Source organism: Hyperolius riggenbachi, chromosome 6 (genome assembly GCF_040937935.1).
Source record: "Hyperolius riggenbachi isolate aHypRig1 chromosome 6, aHypRig1.pri, whole genome shotgun sequence".
Taxonomy (NCBI): domain Eukaryota; kingdom Metazoa; phylum Chordata; class Amphibia; order Anura; family Hyperoliidae; genus Hyperolius; species Hyperolius riggenbachi.
Window position 1 is genome coordinate 170,527,517 of NC_090651.1, and position 20,939 is coordinate 170,548,455.

General features: G+C 47.9%; 1 protein-coding gene across 1 annotated transcript in view; it reads left to right on the forward strand.

Annotated features, from left to right (window-relative positions):
• EP300 (E1A binding protein p300) overlaps positions 1-20,939 on the forward strand; it is a 264,101-nt gene that overhangs the window by 120,345 nt on the left and 122,817 nt on the right. Inside the window, exon 10 of the mRNA XM_068242112.1 lies at positions 8,287-8,455. Coding sequence (XP_068098213.1) covers positions 8,287-8,455 — 169 coding nt within the window. The remainder of the gene's footprint in view (positions 1-8,286; positions 8,456-20,939) is intronic.

Here is a 20,939-nt window from a genome sequence, read left to right on the forward strand (position 1 = left end):
ATGGGTGTCTCAGTGGGTGATAAGAGGGGAGAATAGATGTAATCAATGCACTGGGGAGGTGATCGGAAGGGGGTCTGAGGGGGATCTGAGGGTTTGGCTGAGTAATCAGGAGCCCACAAGGGGCAAATTAGGGCCTGATTTGATGGGTAGGTGTGCTATGGGGTGACAGGAGGTGATTGATGGGTTTCTCAGGGTGTGATTAGAGGGGGGAATAGATGAAAGCAATGCACTGGGGAGGTGATCGGGGGGGTATCTGAGGGTGTGGGCCGGTCATTGGGTGCCCGCAAGGGGAAGATGAGGTTCTGATGGGTAGCAGTGACAGGGGGTGATTGATGGGTGATTAGAGGAGAGAACAGATGTAAATAATGCACTGGGGAGGTGATCAGAGGAGTCTGGGGGGCTATCTCAGGGTGTGGGTGGGTGATTCGGTGCCCGCAAGGGGCAGATTAGGGTCTGATCTGATGGGTAGCAGTGACAGGGGGTGACGGGATGATTGATAGGTGATCAGTAGGTGAGTACAGAGGAGAATATATGCAAGCAATGCACTGCTGAGTTGATCAGAGCGGTTCTGGGGGCTGTCTTAGGGTGTGGGTGGGTTATTGGGTGTCTGCAAGGGGAAGATTAGGGTCTAATCTGATGGGTAGCAGTGACAGGTGGTGATCAGTAGGTGATTACAAGCAAGCATCTTTGCAAGCAGTGCACTGGCGAGTTGATCAGAGGGGGTCTGGGGGGCTATTTGAGAGGGTGTGGCGGGTGATTGGGTGCCCGCAAGGGGCAGATTAGGGTCTGATCTGATGGGTAGCAGTGACAGGTGGTGACGGGGTGATTGATGGGTGATTGACAGGTGATTATAGGGGAGGATAGATGTATACAGTACACAAGGTGGGGGTCTGGGGATGATCTGAAGGTGTAGGGGGTGATCAGGAGCCCCCAGGAGGTAGTTAAGGGCCGAATCTAAAAAAATAGCATTGACAGATAGTGACAGGGAGTGATTGATGGGTGATTGGGTGCAAACAGGGTCTGAGGGGGTTCTGAGGGGTGCTGTGGGTGATCAGAGGGCAGGTGGGGGCAGATCAGTGTGTTTGGGTGCAGACTAGGGTGGCTGCAGCCTGCCCTGGTGGTCCCTCAATCACTGGGACCACCAGTGCAGGAGGCAGCCTGTATAATACGCTTTGTATACATTACAAAGCGTCTTATACGCTTGTAACGCGGCGATCGAGGGGTTAACAACCCGCCGGTCTTGTATAGCATCCCTTAGAATGCCTTCAAATGGCCTACACCCAATTGATGTTAAGGTGCACTGAGCACCATATGTATAAAAATATTTAAAATGGACCTCTACCCCTAAGGGAGGTGTGTATGGAAAATTAACATACCTTCAGCGGCTGCTTCATAGCCCATCTTTAAGAAGGTGTACACTTTCCAGCTGTTCTGTCCGCACATTTATAGGGCCGCCAATATGGGTTCCTGCCCAGGCCCCCCCAACCAAAAACCAACCAGACAACTAGTATTGTTTAAAAGGAAATAAATATGGAGTCCATATCACTCTAAATTCAGGTTCACTTGTTACAGGTGCAGGTCAAATGTTACTATGTTATGGTCACTGTTGCCTTTAAGTCTCCTTGAACTTACACATTAGATATCATATCTGGTCTATTTATAATGACCAGATCAAGCAGAGCATCTTACCTGGTTGGCTTAGCATGTAGGTGTAGTGGATAACCCTCTTGCCTTGCAACAAATCTCAACCAGGGCACTAACTGCACAGTTTGTATGTTCTCCCTTTGTGACTTACCTCTGGGCTCTCTGGTTTCCTAAAACATTAAGATATGTTAAATGGCTTTCCCCCAGCACTGGTCCTAGACTACATAGGGCTATGGTAAGGATTAGATTGTGAGCTCCTCTGAGGGACAATTAGTGACATGAATGTACTCTGTAAAGCACTGCAGAAGATATTAAAAATATTTGCATCAAGTAATGGTCTTGTAATGTTGATAAAAATGTGTGGCTTTTACTAGAACGAGTAGCTTCAATATCCTAGTTAATATCTGGATAGTTTAAATCACCCATATGACCCCATATCACCCCATGTTTGCTTGCTGCTTCTGCATTATTTGTATTCTGTGTGGTTCATGTAGAACTTTATAACCTACATCAATAAACTGACAAATTCTTTCTTCCGTCATGCTATTTACTTGGGAAGTACTTTATTTGCATGTAGGCTAAAGAGGAGCTGTCAGCCATACGATCTCAGAAAAAAAAACCCCCACATATACAAGTAAATACTTGCTCTACTTAAATAATGAACATATGTATTGCACTGTGCACATTTTGATTTTAGTGATTTTTCTATACTAAAAAAAGAGAATGCTTCTTAGGATTCTCCATTTTAACTGTGTCCATCTTGACGCCAATCTGTGATTGGCTGATTTGAATTGTTTATTGGTCACAACATGGTTTGTATTACAGTAGAATATGGTTAGGTCCATAAATATTTGGTCAGACAACTTTTTTCTAATTTTATTTCTTTACAATACCACAATGAATTTTAAATGAAAACACTCAAATGCATTTGAAGTGCAGACTTTCAGCTTTAATTCAGCGGGGTGAACAAAACGATTGCATAAAAATGTGAGGCAAGTAATGCATTACACAATCCCTTCTTTTCAAGGACTCAAGTTATTCAAGTAATTGAACAATTAACTCTCTTTTATGGGCAGGTTTGGGCAAGTCCGTTATGTCATTATCAATTACGCAAATAAAAGGCCTGGAGTTCATTTGAGGTGAGGTGCTTGCATGTGAAAAATTTTTGCTGTGAGCAGACGTGGTTCAAAAGAGCTCTCCATGCAGGTGAAAGAAGCCACCCTTAATCACTTGCCGACCACGTCACGCGAAGGACGTGGCGGTAGCCCCAGGACCGCTTTGGGGCATGGTTTGCAGGCAATCGCGCGCATCCCAGCTCTGATGGCGGAGATCGCTGCTGGGAGACTGTTAGAGGGCGAAACCGCTGTCTTTTATTGCTGTACAGCGCTGCGATCTAAGGCAGCGCTGTACTGGGGACAGTCGTGTCACACGGCTGTCCCCACCAAAAGCGGGGGGGCGGGGTGGGGGTTGGGAGAAGACTACAAAAATTAAAAAAAGCACATTTCAAAAATAATAAAACAAATACTAAAAATAAATGATTCCTGAGCAAAGCCAGACTGGATGCTCAGGGGATTTTATCAGGGCTGTTAACAAGCAGACTGAGCAGTGAAGAATGAAACCGAGAGTAGGGTAGGTGTTTTCTCTAATGTTCCCACTGATATATATGGTAAAATACATGAGGGTGCTTAGTCTCTGGTTCACTTTAAGCAGCGAAAACAGAAAAAGCACATACCAGAAATTGCTACAATATTACGAGTGGCAAAATCTACACTAAGGCTGGTTTCACACCAGGACGTTACTTTTTATGGAACGTTAAGGTCGCATAACGTGCCCCTAACGCAACGCCTGGTGGTGTTGGAGCAGGACGCTACCAAGAGCCGCGTTACAAGCAGCTCTTGGTGCGCCTGCTCTGTCTGAGGCACTGCGGAGACCACGTGAGCGGAGCTCTCCGCATCACGTGGTCCCGCCAGCCAATCAGCGGCCGCTCCAAGAAGAAAACACTGCAAGTGCAGTGAATATTAAGTAGCCATGTGCCTGGCTACGTAGCGACCTCTCCCCGCCTCCTCTCCGCCCCCAAAATAAAAAAACCCACCCGTACTGAGCATGTGCAAACAGTCTAACGCGGCTTTGCCGCGTGTAAAGTACTGCATGCAGTACGTTATCAGGACGTGCTGCTTTACAATGTAACGCAACGTGGGCACTGTGAACAGCCCATTGATTTTTCATTGCTGTGCGGTGGGGTGCGTTACAGGCTGCTCTAACGTGCGCCTGTAACGTCCCACTGTGAAACCAGCCTTAGGTATATCTTGGTAAAGAAGCAAGCACTGGTGAACACAGCAACGCAAAAAGACCTTGATGTCCATGGAAGACAACAGTGATTGATGAGCCAAGAAATATTTCCATCACAACAGCCAAACAAGTGGACACCACTCTCCAGGGGGTAGGCGTATTGCGATATCTTAAGGTGGCCATACACTGGTCGATTTGCCATCAGATTCGACCAACGGATAGATCCCTCTCTGATCGAATCTGATCAGAGAGGGATCGTATGGCTACCTTTACAGCAAACAGATTGTGAACCGATTTCAGCCTGAAACCGTTCACAATCTGTTGTGGTGGTACTGCTGCTGCTGCCCCCGCCCGCCCGCATACATTACCTGCTCCGCCGGCGTGACTGCAGTCTCCCGGTCACCGCTGCTCCGTCTGCGCTCTGGTCTCCAGGTCCGGCATGCCTCACTTCTTCTAGCCCGGCAGGAAGTTTAAACAGTAGAGGGCGCTCTACTGTTTAAACTTCCTGCCAGGCTAGAAGAAGTGAGGCATGCCGGACCTGGAGACCAGAGCGCAGACGGAGCAGCGGTGACCGGGAGACTGCAGTCGCGCCGGCGGAGCAGGTAATGTATGCGGGCTCTATTGCGTCGGTCGTCGGGCACTCGAACGCCGCTAGCGATGCGCTCTTTACCCGCGGGCGATCGACGGTTATTTTCCGCACGGCACGATCGACGGGATCGGACGAAATGGATCGAAATTCGGCGTGTAGCGTGAACGATTGGCAGCAGATTCGATCCCAGTGATCGAATCTGCTGTCGAAACGGGCGCAAATCGGGCCAGTGTATGGCCTGCTTAAGTCTACCATAAAGAGAAGACTGAAAGTAAGTACGGATAGTGCAAGCCACTCATAAGCCTCAAGAATAGAAATGCTAGATTGAACTTAAGTATATCTTAAAAAGCCAGCACAGTTCTGGAAAACTTTCTTTGGATAGCTGAACCCAAGATCAACCTCTACCAGAATGATAGTGAGAAAGAAATATGGAGAAGGCATAGAACAGCTCATTATCCAAAGCATACCACATCATCTGTTAAAGGGGCACTATGGCGCAAAATTGTAAAATTTAAAATATGTGCAAACCTATACAAATAAGTACTTTTTTTCAGAGTAAAATGAGCCATAAATTACTTTTCTCCTTTGTTGCTGTCACTTACAGTAGGTAGTAGAAATCTGACAAGAGACAGATTTTGGACTAATCCATCTCTTTATGGGGGATTATCATTAATTTATTTTCAAAAACATTTAGTTGCATGCAGCGGGTGTAGGTGCGGACATGCGGCTGTGAGAGAGACCTAGAGCTACTAGTATCTTTATTAAGAATAAAAGCCTTGCTGAGAATACCTTATGAAGAGATGGACTAGTCCAAAACCTGTTGCTTCTGTCAGATTTCTACCCGCCCACCTCGCTCGCCCGTTCAGCTCCCTGGTCCCAGCTGCAGTGTTCTCCCCAGAAATGTTTTCCAGCTGGGTGGTATGAAAAAGTAGCCGGGTGGGGAATGTTATGCTGGGTGGCATTAGGTGGGAAATTGCGTGCGCATTACTCCCCCCCCCCCCCCCCCCCCCCAGATATCCCCACTTACACCACCAATATATATAGGGAAACGTGGGGGGGGGGGGGATATTGTTGGTTTCATTTTCAAAACTGCAGATTGAACCTGGCTGCAGTTTCTAATGTGACACTGTCAGTCACACAGGATATTGCTGGCTGTGGCTGTAAAGGGGCCAGGGTGTCTCACTAATCACTCTCCTAATCTAAACTAATCTCTCCTCTCCCCCCAAGCTGCAGCTCTTTTACACCAGTGTCTTCTGGCGTTAATCAGGGCTGGGAAAAGCAGCGGCAGGACAGGATAATCATGGGGTAAAGGGGTTAAGTATCGTTAAGTTCTGACTGGCAGAAGTTGAGTTAGAAGCTCCCCTCCTCCATTAGACGCCAGCGAGACTCACAACACAAACAAACACGCTGCGGCTGGACCAGTACAGGGAGAGGACAGCGTCTGGCAAAACATTCCACGAAGATCAGAGCTGTGTGCTCTCTCATTTGAGCTGCGAGTACAGTGAGCAGGGGGGCAGCGTCTGGCTGAACATTCAGAGCCGTGCTTCCTCTCTTCAGAGCTCATAGGAGCTGCGTGACATTTCCTGCATTCCCCCGCCCCTCCACACAACTGCCGGGAGCTGAGGAGGAGGGGGAGATAGCGTCTCTGAGTGACAGCGGCTGGCTGCACTGATGCGGCCGCCGCTGATCACTAAGAAATGCAAAGAGCAGGGATAATTTACCCGGGCGCTCAGAGGAGATCAGCCGGGCGGCGCGCCCTGGTAAATTGCTCTGGGGAGAACACTGAGCTGTCCGTTACTGCGCACATGTGCAGCAACAAAAATCCTGGGACACGGACAAAACTGCTGTACGCAGCGACACTTCGCTTTTATTATGTAGGATTTTACTCTGGAAAAAAAATACTAATGTGTATGTTTGCACGTATTTTAAATTTTACATTTTTTCCCCATAGTACCCTTTTAAACACAGTGTGTGATGGCTTGGGTGTGCATGGCTGCCAGTGGCACTGGGACACTAGTGTCTACTGATGTGGACAGGACAGAAGCAGCCAAATTAATTCTGAGATGTTCAGAGACTCTGTCTAATTCCAGCTTAATGCTGGGCATACACGGACAGTTTTTTCCTTATCAATCGAGCCGCTGATGGCTTGATTGATAAGATCCGACAGGTCCGATGACCCGACGGATAGATTCCCCGCTCGATTACCGCAGGTGGACAATAGCAGGGAATCGAGTGGCTAATAAAGCATGCCTGCGGGGACGAGCGGGAATCTATCCGCACGCACGGACGAGCGGTGACGCGCCGGCATCGAGCCGATGGCTCGATACCGGCGCATAAACTGACCATGTATGCCCAGCATTATGCATTCAAATTGATTGGGTGGCTTTTCATGATACAGATGGACAATGACCTAAAACAATACAACAAAAGCAATTAAAGCGAAGTAGCAAATTCTTGAATGACCAAGCAGTCACCTGATCTCAACTCAATTGAGCATGCATTTAACTTGTTGAAGACTAAACTTCGGACAGAAAAGCAGTCAAACAAAAAACTGAAAGCTGCTGCAGTAAAGGTCTGGCAGATCATTTAAAAGGAGGAAACTGAGCATTTGATGACAGACTTCAGGTTGTCATTTTCGAGTCCCTGAAATGAAGAAATTGTGTTAAAAAAATGCTTTAGTTGTCTAACATTTTTTTCAATGCTTTAGTTGTCTAACATTTTAACATTTTTGTTCACCCCACTGAATTAAAGCTGAAAGTCTGCGCTTCAACTGCATCTGAGATGTTTCTTTTAAAATTCATTGTGGTAATGTACAGAACCAAAATTATTGTGATATGACTGATCATAAAAGCTTATACCATCATGCACCGAAATGTTGCTGTTTATATCATTCACCTGCCTAATAAAGAGCTAAAATTAGGCAGATGTTGCCGGCTTGTTTTATTATATAAAACAAGCCGGCAACATCTGTGCTGTGCAGATAGAGCTTTCACATATCGAAGTCCGTTCATAGCTGCCATTGTGCATCTTCCCAGTAATTACTATACTTACCCATGCGGATCCCACATCATCACAGTCCTCCGCTATGTCTTCCTTCATAATTGGAGGATTTAACTAACATGCAGACTCCACCTCCTTTATTTATATTTTTTCTAAAGACACTGTAACCTTCCAAATATAGCATCCAATCATGACTAGCATCCATCCATGTCTCTGTTACTAGTGCAATATTATATTTTTCTCATTAAGTTTTAGGACTTACATTAAAAAAGTTAAATTTTAGGTATATGGGTGTTGATGTACAAAAGTGCGTGGCAGCATTACTATTACTCCTGGAAGTTGTGCTATTGGCACGACCCACGGTACTCTAGTAGCCTAACAAATTCTATGACAACGCACACTGAATGTTATTGTTAGTAGCGCTTGTTACCATACCAACGGTCATGCTTCTCCAGTAGGCAAGTCGTACTATTAGCGAAACTCATGGCACACGTTGCCAGAATTGACGGTTATATTGCTGTGCGCTTTCTCTGCGCGACAGTATTACCACTCTTTTTTGTGCATCAGGCCCATGGTGAGGTTCTGGAGATTCAAAAGGTCTGGCAAGCCTTTCTGTGCTACTGAAGGATTTGCTCAGTCACACGCTGCTGCTTTGTTTGCACTTTTACAATACTGGATGCTCTTAAGTTCACTGGATTAAAGTAGTTTGTTTATACGTATTTTAATAGGATAATGGCATAATGTTTACTTTTTGTGCTTTTCAGGCTGAATACTATCACTTGCTAGCAGAAAAAATTTATAAAATACAGAAAGAATTGGAGGAAAAACGTCGAAATCGGATACAGAAATTAGTGCCAAGTGCGCAAGGAATTCCTTCTACATCTATGAATCCTGGCCAGGTTATGGCACCAACACAGCCGGTCATGTCTACTAGTAGGTTTTCTTCAGTTTCCATGTGTTATAATTTAAAGGAGATAGAGATATAAAGAGATATAGAAATGGTACCAGGTGGATCTTTGGTTATGGCGTGTGGGTCAGCAATGTGCTTAACAATTGGCCAGAGTAAAGCTAAAAAAATGGCTACTATGCTACCAACCTGGTGATCTAGTAGGCTTAACTTTTGATGGGAATGGATGTTTCCAAAGTCTGTCCATATCAGATTTGTGAGTCATGTAATGGAGCATGTATTAATATATGTATTTTCAAAGAAGTTTAGTAGTGCTCAATGGCTTAACCTCCTTGCCGGTTATCCCGAGCTCAGCTCGGGGTAACCTGCGCAGGAGGATATCTCAGGCCCCGCTGGGCCGATTTGCATAATTTTTTTTTTTGTTACAAGCAGCTAGCACTTTGCGCCGAGTCGCTCCCCCCCCCCGCCCCAGAGCCCTGCGCTGCCTGGCCAATTAGTGCCAGGCAGCGTTGAGGGGCGGATCGGGATTCCCTATGACGTCCCGACGTCCATGACGTCGGTGACGTCATCCCGCCCCGTCGCCATGGCGACCGGGGAAGCCCTGCAGGAAATCCCGTCCTCAACGGGATTTCCTGCATACTCTGATCGCCGAAGGCGATCGGAGTGGGTGGGGGGATGCCGCCGCTTAGCGGCTATCATGTAGCTACCCCCTTGGCTCGCTACATGATTTAAAAAAAAAAAATTTAAAAAATGTGCGGCGCTGCCTCCTTGCCGGATTTTTTTAGACCGGCAAGGAGGTTAAGCAAAAAGAGGCACTTAAAGTCAACATCCAGTAGTTTTGGCAAAACGTCAAGTAGACTGTCCCAGAGTTTCAATAAGTTTCCTCAATGATCAGCCGACATGTCAAGAAAAAGGGAAACAAAAACCACATAGCGTAATCCGGTACAACACAGGTATTGCCCGTCACCACATCCAGAGTGAACAAACACCTTGTGCAGGGACACACTCCCCCCTATGTGCCCGAACAGCCTCCAACAAATCCGGAGGTATGGATATATAGCATAGTCAGGGGATAGGGATCAGTTCAATCCACCACGATCAGTTTCTATAACTCAAGGAAGTGCCAGTATAGTGTAAAACCATTTAATATCATATAGGTTAAAAAAGTATCACACTCACAAGCGGAGGTAGTCAGAAAGCATATAATCACATGGGTGATAGCAGTCCCGGGTAGCCGCTCACACACACGCTGCCTCAGACCCTCGTCCTGGACTTCCTGATACTCCTGGTCACGTGACGTAGCTCCGCCCTATGCATTTCGTCATGAGAATGACTTATCAGGGGCTCACGTCACTCCAGCATCCACAGCTCCTATAACCCATCCCTGAGACCTCCCCCCGACCTAACTCCACCTATCACTAAAGCAGAATCCTCCGCATGCCTGTGTATCAGCGCTCACCTCAGGGACAAGTTGCATATAGTACATTACGGGGAAGTCCATCCTAGCAATATACAAAATACATAATTATCTGGCAGCATTTCTTACACAATCCTCATAGGGACCCGCCTAATTACATACAGTCATGTATTTCACCATTACCCATCATATAAGAATATTCTTTTTTTAAAAAATATAAAACAAAAAGAGCACAAAAAGAACAGCAACAGGGGATATCCCCACCACTACGTCATGAGCTGCTAAAGGGACAATGCACAAAAAGAACAGCAACAGGGGATATCCCCACCACTATGTATTTTGTATATTGCTAGGATGGACTTGCCCGTAATGTACTATATGCAACTTGTCCCTGAGGTGAGTGCTGATACACAGGCATGCGGAGGATTCTGCTTTAGTGATAGGTGGAGTTAGGTCGGGCGGAGGTCTCAGGGATGGGTTATAGGAGCTGTGGATGCTGGAGTGACGTGAGCCCCTGATGAGTCACTCATGACGAAATGCATAGGGCGGAGCTACGTCACGTGATCAGGAGTATCAGGAAGTCCAGGACGAGGGTCTGAGGCAGCGTGTGTGTGAGCGGCTACCCGGGACTGCCATCACCCATGTGATTATATGCTTTCTGACTACCTCCGCTTGTGAGTTTGATACTTTTTTAACCTATATGATATTAAATGGTTTTACACTATACTGGCACTTCCTTGAGTTATAGAAACTGATCGTGGTGGATTGAACTGATCCCTATCCCCTGACTATGCTATATATCCATACCTCCGGATTTGTTGGAGGCTGTTCGGCTGAGTGCAGGCACATAGGGGGGAGTGTGTCCCTGCACAAGGTGTTTGTTCACTCTGGATGTGGTGACGGGCAATACCTGTGTTGTACCGGATTACGCTATGTGGTTTTTGTTTCCCTTTTTCTTGACATGTCGGCTGATCATTGAGGAAACTTATTGAAACTCTGGGACAGTCTACTTGACGTTTTGCCAAAACTACTGGATGGTGACTTTAAGTGCCTCTTTTTGCCATTGAGCGCTACTAAACTTCTTTCAAGTGATAATTGATGACAATATACAGCATTGTTTATTTAGAGCGCTCCATGTGATTTTTGTGTTTCTATTAGCGCAGCCTTTCTTTTATTTGCAATATATGTATTTTAACTTGCTGCATAGTTTCTTACATTTTGTGTTCATGAGTTGTCAGCTTTCAGTTAAAGTATAGTACTGTTAAACACTTTCTAGTGAACCTTAAGTTGATAAGAGTATCTCTCTGGGATTAAATATCCTGTGATCCCTATAGTTTCTGTTGCTCACCTGTATATGCTTGAATATAAGAAGCATTGTTTGACTCTAGTAGAAACCCAGGCTGCCTCCTCCCTCCACATCTATAATTCTCTGGTCTCTAGTGGTCTCCCCTCCCCATACAGCAATCCCTGGTGTCTAGCGTCCTCCCTCATACAGTCTAATGACTAGTAGTCCCTCTGCCATACATACAGCATACATGGTGTTTTGGACACCCTCCCCTGTACAGTGCACCCTGGTGTCTATTGGTCCCCCCTACCTCTTACATCTTTACTGGTGTCGTGCTCCACTGCCCCCCAAATACGGTGTACCTTATGTCTAGTTGACCCCTTCGCTCCCTCATACAGCCTACATGGTGTCCAGATACTCTGTACGGGACTCCTCCATCCTTCCGTTCTGAAATCTGCCGCTGGTGTTAGAACTCACTGAACTAAAGCGAGTTCAAACACTACAGAACAAATGCAGAAGACACAAAGGAGTCACATGTGCCCTGCTCCTAATCAGGTGACATGCTCCTCCATAGCCTCTGCTGCCTGTACTGTGCATTTAGGAGTCATGGGATGTGCATGAGACCTCTAGACACCAGGAAACGCTACAGGAGGGGAGACCACTAGACACAAGGTACAATGCATGGATTCTGCAATTAGAGGATGTGGGGAGGGCAGGCGGCCACTAGACACCCAAGTAAACCTTCGGGAGAGGGAGGACGAGGACCACTAGACTCCCTAGACTTGGTATAAATTGAGATTTTGCTCTGTGTGCCATTTTAAGAGCAAAAAAATCTTAGTATGATAAATGAGATATTAAATGAGTATGTATGGTAGCTTCTTCAGTACTTATGAGATGTTCTGATGCTGTTGATCATAGTTAATATTTATTGTATTTATAAAGTGCCAACATATTATGCAGTGCTGGACAATAAATACAGAATGCTACAAAGGATGACAGACTTAAAGGGGAAGTTCAGCCTAAACAAACATGTCATTAAGTTAATTAGTTATGTTAATTAGAATAGGTAATATAATCTCTTACCCATCCTGTTTTAAAAGAACAGGCAAATGTTTGTGATTCATGGGGGCTGCCATCTTTGTCATGGGGGCAGTCATCTTTTTGGTTGAAAGGAGGTGACAGGGAGCAGGAGACACAGTTCCAACTGTCCTGTGTCCTGATCACCCCTCCCAGCTGAACACACTAGGCTTCAAATTTCAAATTCAAAATGTAAAAAAAAAAAAATTTGCACCAAAACAGCAGAACGAGAATAACATCAGAAATCCCATCATGCTTTGCACAGCATCAGGGGAAAAATGCCCGGGCAGTTTTCTTCTGTGCAGCTAAAAATGAGGCTTGTATAAGAGAAACAAAGTTCTGATGCTGTGAAACTGTTAAAGAAACACCAAGCCTTTTCAGTGCTGCTGAGTCGATTTTTAGTCTGGAGGTTCACTTTAACAAGCTTATGCAGCATAGGACGAAGCTATACAAGGCAAACAGGGTACAAGATACAGGATCATGCGGTTTTTAGCTGGTTTGGTAGGCCCAGTAATACAAGTACGAGACTGTCATAGGAAAGGAGCACACAATCATGTAGAGTACACTAAGGAAGGTAGGACCCTGCCAAAGGCTTACAGTCAAATAGTTCCCTGTATGTTGGTTTTAACCACTTGCCGACCGCCCACTACCTATGGGCGTCGGCAAAGTGGCACCCCCAGGACCGCGTAACGCCGAACGGCGGCTCCTGGGGGACTGAATTGCCGGGAATTGCGCGCATTCGCTGGCATTGGGCTCCGCCCACCCGCGATGTCAACCTGCTGGCCAATTAGCAGCGCCGGCGGGTTGTTAACCCCCAATCTGCTGCATAGTAAGCGTATAATACGCTTTATGTATACAAAGCGTATTCTACAGGCTGCCTCCTGCCCTGGTGGTCCCAGTGATTGAGGGACCACCAGGGCAGGAGGCAGCCCTTGTTGTAGTAACACACACCCCTATCCTGTCCCCTGATCGCCCACAGCACACCTCAGAAACTGCCCCCCTCAGACCACTGTTTGCACCCAATCACCCATCAATCACTCACTGTCACTATTTGTCAACGCTATATTTTAGATTAGGTCCTAAACTGCCCCCTGGGGGCTCCTGATCACCCCCACACCCTCAGATCGTAGCCAGATCCCCTCCCCCCCCCCCGTGTACTGTATACATCTATCCTCCCCTGTAATCACCCACTGATCACCCACTGATCACCCATCAATCACCCCCTATCACCACCTGTCACTGCTACCCATCAGATCAGACCTTAACCTGATCACCGGCCCACACCCTCAGATCGCCCGCAGACCCGTCCTCAGATCACTTCCCAAGTGCAATGTTTACATCTGTTCTCCTCTCTAATCACCCACTGATCACCCATCAATCACCCCCTGTCACCACCCGTCACTGCTACCCATCAGATCAGACCCAATTACACGCCCACACCCTCAGATCGCCCTCAGACCCCCCTCCCCCCCCCCCCCCCCCCCCCCCCGATCACCTACCCAGTGCATTGCTTGCATCTATTCCCCCCTCTAATCACACCCTGAGACACCTATCAATCACCTCCTGTCACCACCTAGCACACCTACCCATCAGATCAGGCCCCAATTTGCCCCGTGTGGGCTCCTGATCACTCGGCCAAACCCTCAGATCCCCCTCAGACCCCCTTCCGATCACCTCCCCAGTGCAGTGTTCTCCCCAGGACTAATTAGGTGGGCGGGCCGCCTGGCTGCTTTGAAACCCCGCCCGCCTAGGAGGAGCGCTCCTCTGCCGATCTATTAACCAGGCAGCTCAGCTAGGGGAGGCTGCCGCCCAGATACACGTGAGTGGAACTCACAGGGAGACTAGTGCTATGGTGACTCGAGGCTGGGGAGAAAGCCTGAAACTGCAGACAGACTTTCTCCCCTCTTCCCTGAGCGAATCCACACAGCGTCTCTCTTCTGGCAGCGTCTCTGTTCTGGCTGCATGAATGTCAGCACTGCAGCCAGTCCCATCCCTTCCAGGCAGCTCCATATAGGTTAGGACTGACTGCACAGCACACGATCACCAGGGTCGTACTGACTGAGTGAGCCGCCGGTGGACTTCCCGGGGGCCTCTTTGAAGCCATGCCCCGCCCACAGGCTTTTCCTCTGAACAGGATCGGTGGGGCTAGGGCAGGCAGCCAGTCCCATCATGTCTCCCGCAGCTGAGAAGAGCGGGGTTTCTCGGCATAAGCTCCGCCCCGGCGTCCGAAACTCCGCCCCCGGTCGCCGAAACCCCGCCCCCATAGGACTCCCGCACAGAGGAAGGGTTGCTCCAGCCCTGGGAAAGCTCACCAGGGACCATGTGTGTGGCAGCCAGGTTGAAGCCCTGCCTGGAGGAAGTTGTCTCCTGTCCAGAGGAAGCCCCGCCCCCAGAGGAATAGAGGAGGAATGGACAGCTGCAGTAAGTATCTACCTGTCTAACTAATTCGAGTGACCTCCTCCCTACCCCCACTAGCCCCAGTGACCTCCTCCCTAGCCACAGTGACCTCCTCCCTAGCCCCAGTAACCTTCTCTATACCCCCACTAGCCCCAGTGACCTCCTCCCTACCCCCACTAGCCCCAGTGACCTCCTCCCTAGCCCCAGTGACCTCTCTACCCCCCTAGCCCCAGTGACCTCCTCCCTAGCCACAGTGACCTCCTCCCTAGCCCGTGACCTTCTCTATACCCCCACTAGCCCCAGTGACCTCCTCCCCAGCCCCAGTGACCTCTCTACCCCTCCTAGCCCCAGTGACCTCCTCCCTAGCCACAGTGACCTCCCTAGCCCCAGTAACCTTCTCTATACCCCCACTAGCCCCAGTGACCTCCTCTCCACCCCCAGTGACCTCTCTACCCTCCCTAGCCCCAGTGACCTCCTCCCTAGCCCCAGTGACCTCCTCCCTAGCCACAGTAACCTTCTCTATACCCCCACTAGCCCCAGTGACCTCCTCCCCTCCCCCAGTGACCTCTCTACCCCCACTAGCCCCAGTGACCTCCTCCCTAGCCACAGTAACCTTCTCTATACCTCCACTAGCCCCAGTGACCTCCTCCCTACCCCCACTAGCTCCAGTCACCTTCACCTAAAACCCACTAGCCCCAGTGACCTCTCTACCCCCACTAGCCCCAGTGACCTCCTTCCTAGCCCCAGTGTCCTCCTCCCTACCCCCGCTAGCGCCAGTGACCGTCTCTACCCCCACTAGCCCCAGTGACCTTCCACCTAACCCCCACTAGCCCCAGTGACCTTCCACCTAACCCCCACTAGCCCCAGTGACCTCCTTTCCACCACTAGCCCCAGTGCCCTCCTCCCTACCCCCACTAGCCCCAGTCACCTTCCACCTAACCCCCACTAGCCCCAGTCACCTTCCACCTAACCCCCACTAGCCCCAGTGCCCTCCTCCCTACCCCCACTAGCCCCAGTGCCCTCCTCCCTACCCCCACTAGCCCCAGTGCCCTCCTCCCTAGCCCCAGTCACCTTCCACCTAACCCCCACTTTCCCCAGTGACCTTCCACCTGCCCAACTATCCCCAGTGACCTTCCACCTGCCCCACTAGCCCCAGTGACCTTGTCTTTCCCCACACTAGCCCCAGAGACTTTCTGCATCCCCCACTTGCCCCAGTGACATTTTACCTGCCCCCCACTAGCCCCATTGACTTCCTCCCTCTCCCTCCCCCCCCCCCACTAGCCAAGTGACTTTCTACCCCCCACTAGCCCCAGTGACTTATCTCCCTCTACTCGCCCCAGTGACCTTCTGCCTTGCCCCACTAGCCCCAGTGACCTTCTCCCTCCACTAGCCGCAGTGACCTTCTCCTTTCCCGCACTAGCACCAGTGAACTCCTTCCACTAGCCCCAAAGAGCTCACAATCTAATCCAACCATAGTCATAGTCTAATGTCCTACATTATTATTATGTATTTATATAGCACTGACATCTGCAGCACTTTAGAGTACATAGTCATGTCACGGTCCTCAGAGGAGCTCACAATCTAATCCTACCATAGTCAGTCTCATGTCCTACTATATTCTTATTATGCATTTTTATAGCGCTGACATCTTCTGCAGCACTAATCTAATCCCTGCCATATTTTTGCTAACCAAGGCATTACTACTTATTAAAGGAGAGAGGGGGGGTTCATCCAAAGTTATTCTGGGAAGGTGAGCTTAAATAATATGATGTCTTTTAGTCGGGTTCTTCACCTGGCTAATTTTGGTGAGCACCTGGCTATCATCAGCTCGACTCCTCAACCTCCTCATATGCTGTAAGCAGAGATGCGCGGCCCCGCATTCCCCACTCGCACCCCACCCGGCTACATTTTCATGCCACCCGGCTACTTTTTCATGCTACCCGGCTGGAAAAAAATTCTAGGGAGAACACTGCAGTGCATTGATTGCATCTATTCTCCCCTCTAATCACCCCCTGAGACACCCATCAATCACCTCCTGTCACCCCCTAGCACTCCTATCCATCAGATCAGGCCCTAATCTGCCCCCTGCGGGCTTCTGATTACCTGGCCAAACCCTCACCCGCCCCACCGCAGTGACAGATTTTTTTTTTCCTGATCCCTGCTGGTCTCTACGACTTAATTGTGGCTGAGACCAACCGTTATGCCACACAATACCCAACCGCCAATCAAAGAAGCTACCATGCCCAGCCTTTTCGGTGGAAACCACTCCCAAGTTTCCGAACGTAACATTTTTTGGGGCCGTCTCCTCAACATGGGTCTAGTCTAGGCATGGGCAAACTTGGCCCTCCAGCTGTTAAGGAACTACAAGTCCCACAATGCATTGCAGGAGTCTAACAGCCACAGTCATGACTCATAAAGGCAAATGCATTGTGGAACTCTCGTAGTTCTTTAACAGCTGGAGGGCCAAGTTTGCCCATGCCTGGTCTAGTCAAAAATAATGTATTGCGGTCCTATTGGTCTACGCACCCAATACATCACATGCCCATGTTCTCTGCTGCCATGTCCAGGTCACGATCTGAGAACATCCTGCGCTTCCTGCACTTCAGTGCCAATACAACCCGTCATCTAAGAGGCCACCCTGGTTATGACCGTTTCCAAAAAATTCGGCCCCTCATAGACTACCTGTCATAAAAATTTGCAGATGCTTATACTCCTGAACAGTCATTTTGAGGCATTTGGTTTCTAGACTACTCCTCACGGTTTTGGGCCCCTAAAATGCCAAGGCAGTATAGGAACCCCACAAGTGACCCTATTTTAGAAAGAAGACACCCCAAGGTATGCCGTTAGCTGTATGGTGAGTTCATAGGTGATTTATTTTTTTTTGTGACAAGGTAGTGGAAAATGACACTTTGTGTGTTTAAAAAAAAAAAAAAAAAGAAATAAAAATCAATTTCTGCTAACTTGTGACAAAAAATAAAATCTTCTATGAACTCACCATACAACTAACAGAATACCTTGGGTGTCTTCTTTCTAAAATGGGGTCACTTGTGGGGTTCCTATACTGCCCTGGCATTTCAGGGGCCCTAAACCGTGAGGCGTAGTCTAGAAACCAAATGCCTCAAAATGACCTGTGAAATCCTAAAGGTACTCCTAGGACGTTGGGCCCCTTAGTGCACCTAGGCTGCAAAAAAAGTCACACATGGTATCGCCGTACTCAGGAGAAATAGTATAAGGTGTTTTGGGTTGTATTTTTACACATACCAATGCTGGGTGGGAGAAATATCTCTAAACCTACAATACAAATCCTCTATCCAAATTATTCCTTTCTCAATCCATTTGTCCAATGGCCTATCTTTCCATGTCATACTCAAATTAAATATGGGGATTTTCTTAATTTTTGCTAGGGGATCTGTGCTACATAATTTTACCATTTCTTTCCAGATTCTGAGAGTGTTAGCAGAGATAGGATTAGATATTTTTGGAGGGATTTTCCAGTTCAATCTGGATTCTAAAAATGGTAGGTAATTATTACTCGGAAGTTGTTATTGCTCAATCTTAAAGGGAAGGTTCAGGGAGGGTGGGTAAAAAATTAAAATCAATTTCCACTTACCTGGGGCTTCCTCCAGCCCGTGGCAGGCAGGAGGTGCCCTCGCCGCCGCTCCGCAGGCTCCCGGTGGTCTCCGGTGGCCGACCCGACCTGGCCAGGCCGGCTGCCAGGTCGGGCTCTTCTGCGCTCCAAGGCCCGGCACTTCTGCGTTCCACGCCGGCGCGCTGACGTCATCAGACGTCCGCCGGGCTGTACTGCGCAGGCGCAGTAGTTCTGCGCCTGCGCAGTACAGCCCGGCGGACGTCTGATGACGTCAGCGCGCCGGCGTGGGACGCAGAAGTGCCGGGCCTTGGAGCGCAGAAGAGCCCGACCTGGCAGCCGGCCTGGCCAGGTCGGGTCGGCCACCGGAGACCACCGGGAGCATGCGGAGCGGCGGCGAGGGCACCTCCTGCCTGCCATGGGCTGGAGGAAGCCCCAGGTAAGTGGAGATTGATTTTTATTTTTTACCCACCCTCCCTGAACCTTCCCTTTAAGCCATTGCTTAGAATCCTCTTTATACTAGATTGCTCTGGATTGCTCCAGAATAGATGCTTTATAATACTTTTCGATGTCAGGTACACCAAATACTATCTCTGAGGTATGTGTGGTAAGAATTTTATTCGAAAATCTTGGAGATTTGTTCATTAGGACAAATTTATTGATGAGTTTTTGGATAGTTAAGAACATTTTTGGGGGGATATTGATTGGTATATTACTAAATAGATACAATAATTGTGGTAACATCATTTTAAATGCGGCAGTTCTACCCAACCACGAAAATTCACATTTGGCTAATGATTCCAGTTGCAGTTTCATTTTATTAATCAAGGGATCAAAGTTTTCTTTGTATAGTTGTGCCAAGGAGGGGGTGAGAAAGATTCCCAAATATTTAATTGATTTGTTAGTCCAGGAGTATGGACAGGAGCTTTTGAGTTCTTAAACTCCTAAATGGCAGTTAAGGAAATGGCAGGAGCTCTTGAATGAAGACATAGACCAAGTGGATTGGATTTTGGCATATAAATCTATTAAAAAAAACACCCATTGCGTTTCTCATCAAGAAAGTTTTATCAAAACTGTTTTGCAGTGGTATCTCACGCCAGACAAAATCGCGAAATTTGACAGCAAGACATCACCCATGTGTTGGAGGAATTGCAATAATGTTGGCTCGTGAATCCACAGTTTCTGGCTTTGTCCAAAAATCACCAGCTTATGGGAATCTATAGAAAATCTACTTAAAAAATGTCCTATGTTCTTGTCAACCATTCCACCTAGCATGGCCTTGCCTATAAGGCCCGGTTCACATTAGCGGTCGCCGTCCGGAATCGCCGTGCCGGATCCGGACCGCATGCAGAACGGACGGAACGGACGCACGGCATAGCAATGAAAGCCTATGCGTCCGTTCACATGCGTCCGTTTCGTCCGGACCGGATCCGGACTCCGGCATAAGACCCAACATGCGCTATTTTTTGGTCCGGCTCCTCCGGCAGCCGTAACCAGAGCGGAGCCGGACTGCACCATCCGACCAATACAAACCAATGAGAACCGGAGAGCGCACAACACACTGGCTAAAAATCCGGATGTTCTACCCCACTTCCTATGCGTATTGAAGCGGCGATTTTGGATGGGGACACATGGGCAAGCATTTTGGAGTGGAGCAGCAGTGATTTTAAACGTGCTGGAGATGTTGGCAGTATGTCGGAGGTGGAGGTGAGTGCTAATGAGCGGAGGGCCTGATTCCACAGGTCCACCTTCTGCTGACCTCCCAGACCCCAACATTTTTATTCCTTTTCTACTATCTTTTGCCAAACGGATCCGGATCGCATCCTGATGAACACCTGATGCAAACTGACCGGATCCGGATCGGATCCGGATCAGAACCGTACGGTTCCGATCCGGATCCGGTCAGGTCATCCGGTCCGTTTGGCAGAGAACCGCAAGTGTGAACGGGGCCTTAGGGAGAGACTGTTATTTAACCACATAAGTATTACTGCAAAAATGTGTATAGCTGAAAATTGGAAGTCAGCTACAATTCCTACTCTTGAAGAAATCTTAAGAGTTGAAGCAAATCTAATTGTGGAAAGATCTTGGGCAATACGTTGTGGAGATCTGCAGTCCTTCCTAAACAAGGCAAGTCTATGGTTAGTTCTGTATCCGGATACTAGGCTACTAGACTTCTAAAAATCATTACTCTTTTCTGCTCTTCTCACATTTATGAAATGATAGATGGCTAGTTTTGCTGTATTAGATACTATTTGATACTCCTAATCATATGCTCTATTAGGTAGTTAAAACCTGATACCTTAAGTTAAAGCTCAAAATAAGAAAGTCATTCCACTCTTTTAGTAGTGTAGAGTAGTGTAGTAAGACTGGTGTAAACTAGTATTGTTAATGTTAATTGAAATACTTGAAGGTTATTAATCTTAAAAGAATAGAATCAATATATTGCACATTGGTGACATGCCTTTAGTGTGAATTTCACAAAACAGGATACACTATATCCTAGTTGTTGCTTTAAGAAGGTCAGATGACTATTAGGGATGCGTCTTTCAGGATCTCAGTAAGTAGGTTTTATACCACCATTTCCTGGAAGTACAGCTCCCAAGAGTAAAGGCTCATACACACATCATACTATAGTCTTTGGAAAATGAAAGATCACAGATCAATCTTACCACCCTTCATGTAGTATGAGAGCCATACTCTACACAGTCTTTTCTATGGAGCTGAACTCCACATCAGAAAAAAACCTTT